The sequence below is a fragment of the Poromitra crassiceps genome (assembly GCF_964638095.1).
Source record: "Poromitra crassiceps genome assembly, chromosome: 22".
NCBI lineage: Eukaryota > Metazoa > Chordata > Actinopteri > Beryciformes > Melamphaidae > Poromitra > Poromitra crassiceps.
This window is the reverse complement of record NC_139647.1, coordinates 10,278,660-10,288,686: the sequence shown is the minus strand read 5'-3', so window position 1 is coordinate 10,288,686 and position 10,027 is coordinate 10,278,660. Positions and strand designations below refer to the sequence as shown.

Genomic DNA, 10,027 nt, shown 5'->3' with positions numbered 1-10,027 from the left:
ACATCATCTGCTGGACCTGTCGGGCAGATGATGTCATATGCGGACACAGTTCTGGGCAAGACATGCATAATATTATACATCAAACTCTTGAGCTACATGGCATGGTTTTGTCCCAGCACTGCGTATACCTCTATGGTATTTAAGCTGAGGTCCGGGGGACCTGAGGTCAGGAGATTCTGACAAGAAGTTTCACTGGCCCCGATTACAAATACGCTGTTGTTCTGTACCAAGCCAACCACAATCTCAGAAAAATATATAAAATAGAGGTCTGTGAGCTAAACTGTATCTATTGGAGGGACTGAACAGAAATATAGACACTGCCAGCAAACGTGATTAAATACAGATTTATTGTTCAGAGAACTGGGGGAAATGTACAGATAAATATGTGGTAGCCTACAGACAGCCCTTTGGGGAGAATGAGAAAATGAGACACTGTCAAATGATAAAGTTGGGACCTGCCATTGTTAATCCTACTATCTAGCTAGAGCAGAGAAGAAGAAAGAAAGGGCAAAGCAAACAAAAACACATTCAAACTGTGCACGGTTTGGAGAAGCAAAGATATTAAGACGACTCCTGCTCAAGAAATTATACATACAAGTTGAGAACTTTCATTAGTTTACAAAAACAATCCGTTCATTTCCAGTCCCACTGACTACACAGACCTTATGAAGATCATCTCCTAAGAGAAAATAAAATGGTTTAACACACGAGGATGAATTACAGTAATACACTAATGCTAGACTTGTGACAAATGGAAGAAACAAAGACATAGTTGCCACCGTCAAGACTGACTAGAGTAGATCTGCACTCGAATGAAACGCCATGACTTGTGACTAGACACCACTAGCTATCATACAAAACCTTCAATTCCCGACGAACTAATTCCCCTTTCTTTTAAAAGTTGCAATTAATCACATTTTCTTCCAGTGGGGGGAATGAACCTACATGTAGTGTTTTAGATGGCGCAAAAAAGAAAAGAAAAAGTAAATTAATTGTATGCTACGCATCTCCCTCAAGAGCTGTACAAATTATTTATGACGAGAAACATTCAGAGATTCCCAAGACGTCTCAGAGAGGTATAAAAATGAAGAGGTATAAAAATAAAATCACCTAGTCATGACTGGAAGAGCACCAGAGTACAATGGTGTCAAAACAATTGTCTTGTGAGTTACCATAATCAAGTCTTCAACAAGGGATCGTCTACCCACGGACAAATTATGGCCAACAGTTGAGGATCACCATGTCTTCATCATACCCACAGGGACGTGCCCTTCTCTGTCAATCATATGAGTGAAGGTAAAATTAGTGCACATTCCCCCACAATGGTTCTCTGAGCAGCTAGATAGTTACATCGTTCACGTTACGGTCCGACTGGGCCATATATGACTGTAGTGACACACTTTAGTCTGCAGCAACATGCCTCACCTTTACCAACAGTCCTACCAGTGTTAAATGGGGCAAACTCATAGCTGTGTCTTGACGAAAGAGAACAAAAAAAACAAATGAGAAATAAATTACAGAACAATCCATAAAGAAGTTTGATCAATCCTGAGTCAGTTCATAATTGTGCAGGCACTACATTGCACGATGAGATTTGTTACTTGGTGTATGCGTCTGTACAGTATGTACAGTATTAGCCTTCCTGGTATAGCGTTCGTGCTAACACAAAAAGAAGCTGCTCGGTAATGGCTGAGGCGACACCCAAATTTTGTGACGAGAAATTTCTCAGACATCTAAATCCACGTGTTTTTTACTGTATGTGGAGTCTAACGTGAAACGGCATGTCTACAATATCTAGGGGACAATATTAAGACAAAGCTGTGGCCGAGGCCTTACAAAGCCGGTGATTAGATCTGCAAATGGAATGTAGACTTGGGGATTAACAACTAAAAGTAAAACATAACATCATCCTTTTCCTTTCAATGCGCAGGACTAATTTTCTTAGTATAAGTAAAGCTGAGCTTCGATGAGCGAGATGAAGAAATCTATCGGTACCTACACTGATCTCACATCGAGACCGACTTTTGTTACATTTTATAATTATGTTGTCACCAAACCTGTGCAACTTCAGTTAACCCTTCTACAACTCAGCGCTGTTTGAGTAATATCATGGCACCTAAGACATTTTCAAAACGTTTGAATGACCATTGGAACTCACAATAGGGTGCGCACAGGATGAGGAGTCTTCTACACAAAAGTCATGTTAACACTGGAGAGAACTAGATAGAAAGGGCATGGTGACCGGATGGAGATTACCACAGTCTTAAATCTATCTAGCGGCCTAAATTTAATGCTAATTTCAACGTTGGCGGAGGCCATCCACAATGGAGACGCACGTCACCCACCAATCCATGAAAATCTTAGACAAAGATGTAAACATCTGGACAAAGAGTTACATTATGAGAACAATGGTGGGAGAGATGCAGAGAAAATATCTCAATGTGAATCGGCTGAAACAAATCCAGAGACCCAGGAGGCCCCTCTCTCCATCTACTGAGCCACACAGAGGACTGGTAGCCTCTCGGGGTCCTGTTCCATGTCCTCTTTTGGGAGGAAGTGAAGGGGCTTCGCCCCCCTTGGGGGGCCCCGTCCCCCTTGGGGGGCCCCGTCAGAAGCAAAGTCCAACAGCAGTCCAACAAAGGCTCAGAGGCTGAACTGAACACCAAAAAGATCATTATCAAGGGTTGAGCGCCAAGATGCGAACTATGGCCATCCACAGTTTCGGGGGGTGTATTGATCGGTCTCAATATAGCATTTAAAATTCCATGCCTAAAAATAAATACCATGTCACAAAAAAAAGAAAAAAGAAGCTATGTTACAAATCCAGAGTTTTGTAGCTGTACAGTGTCAAAGTGTCCAAAGCAGGAGTGTTAGTAGCAGTGTTTTGTACGTTTTACACAGGGGTTGGGTTCAGTGACGATCAAAGCTGCAGTGATGAGCCTAAACTGTTTTTGTGTGGGACAACTCCTCTCTCGCTCTCCCTTCTCTTCTCCTCTCTCGTCGTAAGCTGCTGATTCCACCGCGGCGTCGCCATCTAGTGCAGATAATTAGTGATACTGGCGATGATGGATTATGGGGGAAATCCCTCCACCCTCTGAACTTGAAGGCATGCCATACTACCATAGGTAAAACTCGAGCTTATAAGGAGGGGAGAAACGCGTGCCGCCATGCCCCGCCAGTATTAGGGGCACCGAGACAGGTCCTCTCTTTCAAGTGCAATAATGTTAAGGAAATACGGACAGGAAATCAGTCCTCTTAGATGAAAAGGCAAAAACGGAAAAGAAAAAAGAAAATAATTTCTTCATCTGTGCATCAGTGTCTTTCTTCTTTCTTTGTGCAGTGTGTTTGGGGCGTGCCTATGCTATATCAGGAGCAGAAGGATGTTGCTGTCCTTGCTTTGTCGTCAGAGGGAAACTTCCCTCTGAACTTTCATAGAAGCTGTTGATGTAGTGGAGTCCCGGTGAAGGAGATGAAAATAGTCCCATTAAGCAACTATCCGTTTTAATCCTTATTAGATAGTGTGCCTACGTTAGTGTCGTCCCTCGATGGAGGTTGAGATGCCTTGTAGAACTGCTGCTTTCAGTTCCTAGTTTTAATTCACAGATTCAGTGCACTCCTCAAGTAGTTTTTTCCCTGCTCCAGGCAGCAATCAGTGCCGCACTTCGTTATCGATGAGGCTGTCTTCACCGGACTGGAAGTCCTCGTTCAGGCCGTTTCCGACGTGGATTATCTCCTCGTCCTGCGAGGAGCCCTGACTGTCATCGCCACTGCCTGAACCGCCCTCCTCTGAACTTGGGTCTTGTAGTACCTGAGCAATGTACATCTGCTGAAGAGGAGACAAGGAGACGAAAAGGCGTGTTAAGAGTCTGATATACATATTATGAACTTGTTCTAAATTGTTACCAAAATGTGGTGGTGCAAATACAAATATTTGATGATGATGACATGCATCGGACACGTCCAGATACTTACTGCGGACTTGTTGGAGGGAGAGGTACGCACTGGACGCCCGTTCTCCACGGCGTCCACCTCCTGGGTGTCAATCTGGGACGGAGAAAAAAAAAAACAGTTGACATAAGCATCTGAATGTAAGAGTGGCCAGTCATATTGACATGGTGAATTTAGAAAACGTAAATATTATCCAAAAGAATACAAGGCTGATTTGTGTCACCTTGTAGTTGTGAGCACTGAGATATTTAAAATGTCCAAAGCAGACGTGAGAGAGGCAGACAATGATTGTGATGATCAAAACTACGAAGGTAAACATGGATGTTGCAGCCGAAAACCCTGGGGAGAAAGTAGCAGATCGCTGATTATTATACACAGTATAACAGATGCTTGTACTTGAGCATTGACCAAAGTACAAGAGTTTTAGGCATATGTTATGACACGATTGGCCTGCAGGTGGAGCCCTCTTCCTACCCGTGCGAACAGTAGAGAAGAAAAGAAGCCAGAAGAGACAGAGAATTGGGGCAGCCACCACTTGGTTCACTGCCCCAGAGTGGATCTTCTTGTCCAGTTTGGAAGGCAGGTAGGCGTAGTACATGTTGTACCTGTCCGCCAGGTGCTTCAGCAGCATGTACATCAGCCCTGGGCAGGGGAAGCAGACAACACACTCAGTGGAACTAATCCTGTGAATCCTATTATCTATCTGGACAGACCGAGAGAGGGAGAGAGATAACAGAACCCCTATGTGCTCCCTGCATTAGTCTTAGAAACAATATATATATATATATATATATATATATAATACTGCTTCGCCTGGTGGAGAAAACTAAACTATATGTGTATATATATATACATAATACATACATACACACACAACATAATATATATATATATATATATATATATATATATATATATATATATATATATATATATATATATATATATATATATATATTTCCCCCCGGGGATCATTAAAGTCTTTCTGATTCTGATTCTGATATAATATAAATATATATATATATTTATATATCAATGACTAAAACTACATGGGCATTTTAATCAAAAGAGTACGACTAAAACTAAATTGAATTTTGCTGTCAAAAATGAACACTGCTCTAAAGTGCATGTGGTAGTAAATAGCGCAGCTCACCGAAAGGGACGATTATTGGGCAGGTGATACTGTAGGTCATGACCACAGTGAAGACGCACATCATCCAGGCGTACGCCGCTCCGAACTGGAACTCATATGCTTGGTGCTGTGGAGAATATAATGTGACGGGATATTACACAACCCCATTTCGGTGTGTTTCAACATAGTCAATGTTAAATTAATGTATACACAGTATGTGTGGAATGTGTTATTATTGTGCTACATTGATTCAATAAAGTTAATAATGCATAGTGGGTTAAATTGGGCCGGTATGTTACGATTGTCTTATGTTACCACACTGTAATTTGTCATTATTCAGAAGTCAGGAGTTTACATTTAATGTAAAACACACAACCAAACCAAATGACATTAACTAATGATAGGTCACAATGCACCAATAATATTATTACTAAGGAAAAAAGGATGGCTATAGTCTAGCTGTAATGGTTGTGCTCCAGTGTGTTCTGCTCACATGTCCAATCGCCTGCCTTACTATATAGCCTGGACCACACTAGTTTGTAGGGAGGAACTGATTCATAAATACTTCAGTGCAAACCAAGGTTTTTGCTTTCAAGAAATACTATTTCTTAATACATGCTAAAGCAAACTATGTACATCATGTCTGGCTGCTTATGACTTTGAAACATCTCTACAAGCTGAAATCAAAACACACAAAACTTAGTATGAGTATAGGCTGATTTTGGCCACATCAGTTAGTCTCCAAATCATTCTCAATGGAGCAGCTTCAGAAATCTCCACATTAGTCTTGGCTCTTTTTCATCTTCAGCTATGGTTTATTCTACAGTTTATTCTACAATGCCCGAGGTCATGTAAACATGTTATTTCTGATTCAGTTTTACTGTAAGTGATTAGTTATTCCCAGCCGAGTAGCATTATTGTAATAATATTCATAATTTGGATCCCATGACTGATGTTGAACTTGGGAAGCAGGGGACACACTGACCCTCTTGACGTTCCTCCGCTCGGCAGCAGAGCGGGCCAGGCAGAGGCGGATCATGTACATGAGCAGACCAGGGATCCTCAGCAGGTCCATGGCGTTACCGATGAACGCAGAAGCAATCACGTAGTTCACGAAGAAGGCTCCGTTGTCAGGGAGGAACACACACCTACAGAGGAAAGGAGAACGTCACTGTCTGGACCTGCTTCTATGAAGTTCCAAAGTGGTTATACGCTGATTATTTATTTTAAAGGGACAGCCAGTGTAGGAAATTAAAAACATATTTTTTTTGAGGGGGGGGGGGGGGGGGGGCAACTCACACTGTCTAAAAACTGGGGGCATTTACATAATTTTGGGGGCACTTAAAAAAATAGTAATTGGTGCATAAATTTGCTAAAGCGTAGTGTGAGCAACAGTGCTGTTTGTGTGAGTGTGTTCTTCGCCGTCTTCTTCTGGCAACCAGCTTGCAGGTGCGGAGTGTGTGTTAGAGATGGAAATGGGAAACTCAGGCAACTAACACAAAATGATCTAGATTCTAGATCATTTTGTGTTAGTTGCCTGAGTTTTGGCTTGTGGTGCTCAAAGCACCAAAAACATACATTTGAAGAACTCAACAGCAATAGCTCTTTCCAGAAATCATGACCCGGTTACTCAAGACAATCCACACACCTTGTTGTGAGCGGTTTCATGTAGGAACTATTTTCCTTCAACCGAACTACAACCAGTTGCTGCAAGATAGTTCCTACATGAAACCGCAGCTAGCATCAGCTAGGTAGCAGTGAGTTGGTGTAGTTTGGTCGAAAGAAAATAGTTCTGACATGAAACTGCTCACAACATGGTCTGTGGATTATCTTGAGTAACCGTGGTCATGATTTCTGGAAAGAGACATTGGCATCCAGTTCCATTGTATTTGAGATCTTCAAAACACAGCAACTCACACCAAAACAATCTCGATGGATAAATACTGTAACACTACAGGTAAGAGGAGAAATATGTATTTTTAATTTTAGGGTGAGCTGTCCTTTTAAACTACTTGGGAGTGCCATCAGACACTTCAATGAAAGACAGAAAACGGACATTTCAAAGCTTTGGAATATTCCATGACTGCCAACTAATGCAGTAAAAAGCCCTTCCATTTGGTACTCCATGTTATGTTAGCAACAAAAAGCTATTGACGTGTTTCTCTCCTTAGAACTTTAAGTCAAAGATAAAGTCATGTGGTAATCGACGTTATCCAGCTAACTAAGTCAACATTCAAATAACTGACATTTCTGACCTTTTGACATTTTACCAGTCCGTGACATGTAATTAACCTTAGTTAGATTTCTCTGGAGCAACGTAAATCTATTTATCATCATTCCCTACATTTTACATTCTCAGCAATGGCGACATTTTTCAGCTAGAAGAAAAAAAATCCATCGTGCAAAAAACAAGAGAAAAAGGTCCAAGTTGTTGCCTTGAACCGTCGTATTGTTTCAATTCATATTCCCACATCACTCATGAAGGGGGCGGGGCCTAGTCATAGCACATTGTGACAGAATAAAAAAGAAAAATATAGAGGCGAGAAATCCAATCAATATTCAAGATTTTCCCTAGTTAACATACTGAATGGACAACATCATTTATCAAAAGGCACCCCCTCCACTTGTGGACAGTCTGGATTCATGTTTACAGCTGTATCTTGTGCTTCTGGCCTGCTCTCCCAATTCAAACCAGATAACATCTCCACTACAAACACAGGATTCATAAATCATTTCATTGCAATACCATATGACTTGACAACTGAGCCTAAATCGGCACTCCTAGTCTGAGGAACATTATTAACTCATTGAGTGCCAGCCACTTTTGGAGAACGGACGCTCCCAGTGCCAGAGTTTCAGAGCGTTTTCAGTGATTTCTCGAGGCCCACAGAATATTGTGTGATATTACTATGTAAACACTGAACACGCACAAAGAACGATGAGACTCTATTCTATCATCTGCAAAAAAAAGTTTATTGATCCCATTTTCCGTTCTTTAGTTATGAGCCGGAGAAGATAGCTTGATTCATCCAAAAATAGCAATTTTTTTCTAGAAGCTGAGATAATTGGCCTTTTGTGAAATTAATCATTTCAAGCACATCACTGACTCTGAAGCTAATCTTTTCTAATGTAGTCACACCTCAAAAATAATTTCCTTCAATAAAACAGTTTAGGCCAGGGAATTTTGTTTGGCAGAATAATATTTTTAGCTACAACCAGCAGCGCTGGCCCCTGCGTGCGCTGCTGGTTGCAGCTTCTTGCTGGTTTTGATTTGCTGCTGGTGGGTATCGGATATTCTGGCTTGCGTTTGTCAATCCTGTCCTGCTGCCTGGGTCTGTCTGGGTGTTGTGTGTGTGCTGCTCTGCGTGCCCCCTCCCCCCCCCCCCGCCCCGCCCCGCCCCGCCTCGCCTCGCCTCAACTGCACACTCCTCCTCCTGTCTGTGGTGGCTCTCTGCTGAGTTTGCTGTGCGCACAGTGAAGGGTGCGGAACAGCCAGGCTTTTTTACAGCGTTCCGCGTGTGTTTGTCACCGGCAACGATGCTTCCAGTTGAGAATAATAACTCCACGGTGTGGATGTGCAGATGTGCTGTCGCAACCGACACAGAGCGGCTCAATTGTGGGAGCAGATTGGCTGCTGCAGGCACAGCTGCAGTAACGTGCTTCAGCATATCGATGCATACGGATGCGATGCGATTTCCGTTTCCATAACGACTTCTTCTTTGTTTTTTCCTTGCCTTTCTGTTATGTGGAGAGCACTGTCGCCACCTAAGGGTTCTGTAAAATAGGTTATAGACCTCCAATAGCTACAATAGTTGTACCAGAGATGTATCAGGGATTGATCCACGTCCCACCGTCAAAAAACGCAATTGACGACAACCGTCGTCATTGGCACTCTACGTCAGTATTTGAATTGACGACAGCTGTCGTCATTGGCATTCAATGAGTTAAAGTGGGACCTGGGGGTCTAACTAAAGGCCAGACGGCAACTTTCGGACATGCTGTGATATAATAATGTAATAACTAGACATCAGAAAATATTAAGGTCCAGCACATGGCCACCACCAAAGATGGAAGATATAAAAAAAAAAGTACAGCAATAGCACACTGTCCAAACAGCTTGCTTAAATTTCTAACTGCCCATCAGCCTCACAAACGAGGCGCGTAAGCCCCTTCCACCAAGGTCCCGACTCCCTACCAACAACACCCCCCCACAAACCCTACTACCTCCTCCTGAACTCACCCAGCTGAATCCCCCCACTGACACTGATGATGTCATTAGTGATGTCATAAGGGGGCACACACACACCCACCCGCATGTAAACTTAAGGGCAATAACATTTTGTGAGCAACACACACCCGCGCCCGCCAATAGGAGCACACGAGATGCCTAGTTCATGTACATTCACTGCCTATATCAGGCCTATTTAACTCATACTGTAAATTCATATAAATTCTATGTAAATTCATATTTTATGCCTCCTCCACTCGTGTATATATTGTATACATTGGACTGCACTTGCAATGTTGCGATTGTCTTTTTGTTGTTTTCCTACTTCTTTATCTCTGAATATTGACATGACCGCTACGCTGCATAATGACATCAAGACAAATTCCTCATTATGTAATCTGGCATACTGTGGCAATAAAATTCTGATTGTGATTGTGATTAAGAGGCGAGGAGTCCTGGTATCAGCTAGATTCATAGTTTGCAGACTGCAGCAAACAGGCAGGCGGTGGTGTTATTTAGCCAGCTGTAAGGCTCTGTGGTGCAGCACTGGACTTGGCGGTTCACCGTGGATTCACCAAAGTCACGCTACTTACTCAAATCTCACTGCAGCATCTGCCAAGAATCTTTTGTCAAACAGCCAGCGGAAGAAAACATCCAAACTGCAAAGACACAAAAAAGACATGATTTGAATTCAGCAAAGGAAAAAACAACCTATTTAA

At 42.3% G+C, this 10,027-nt stretch overlaps 1 protein-coding gene across 2 annotated transcripts in view; it reads right to left on the bottom strand.

Moving 5' to 3' along the window:
- Nucleotides 1–328: 328 nt before the first annotated feature.
- The window catches only part of LOC310796464 (CSC1-like protein 2), a 40,357-nt gene continuing 30,658 nt past the window's right edge, over nt 329–10,027 (bottom strand). For both annotated transcript variants that reach the window (XM_083658648.1, XM_083658649.1), the window contains exons 18-24: nt 9,902–9,967; nt 6,066–6,228; nt 5,102–5,207; nt 4,423–4,590; nt 4,172–4,287; nt 3,973–4,044; nt 329–3,826 (exon numbers count right to left, since the gene is read on the bottom strand). In XM_083658648.1, the coding sequence (XP_083514774.1) occupies nt 3,650–3,826; nt 3,973–4,044; nt 4,172–4,287; nt 4,423–4,590; nt 5,102–5,207; nt 6,066–6,228; nt 9,902–9,967 (868 nt within the window). In that variant the 3' untranslated portion in view covers nt 329–3,649. The remainder of the gene's footprint in view (nt 3,827–3,972; nt 4,045–4,171; nt 4,288–4,422; nt 4,591–5,101; nt 5,208–6,065; nt 6,229–9,901; nt 9,968–10,027) is intronic.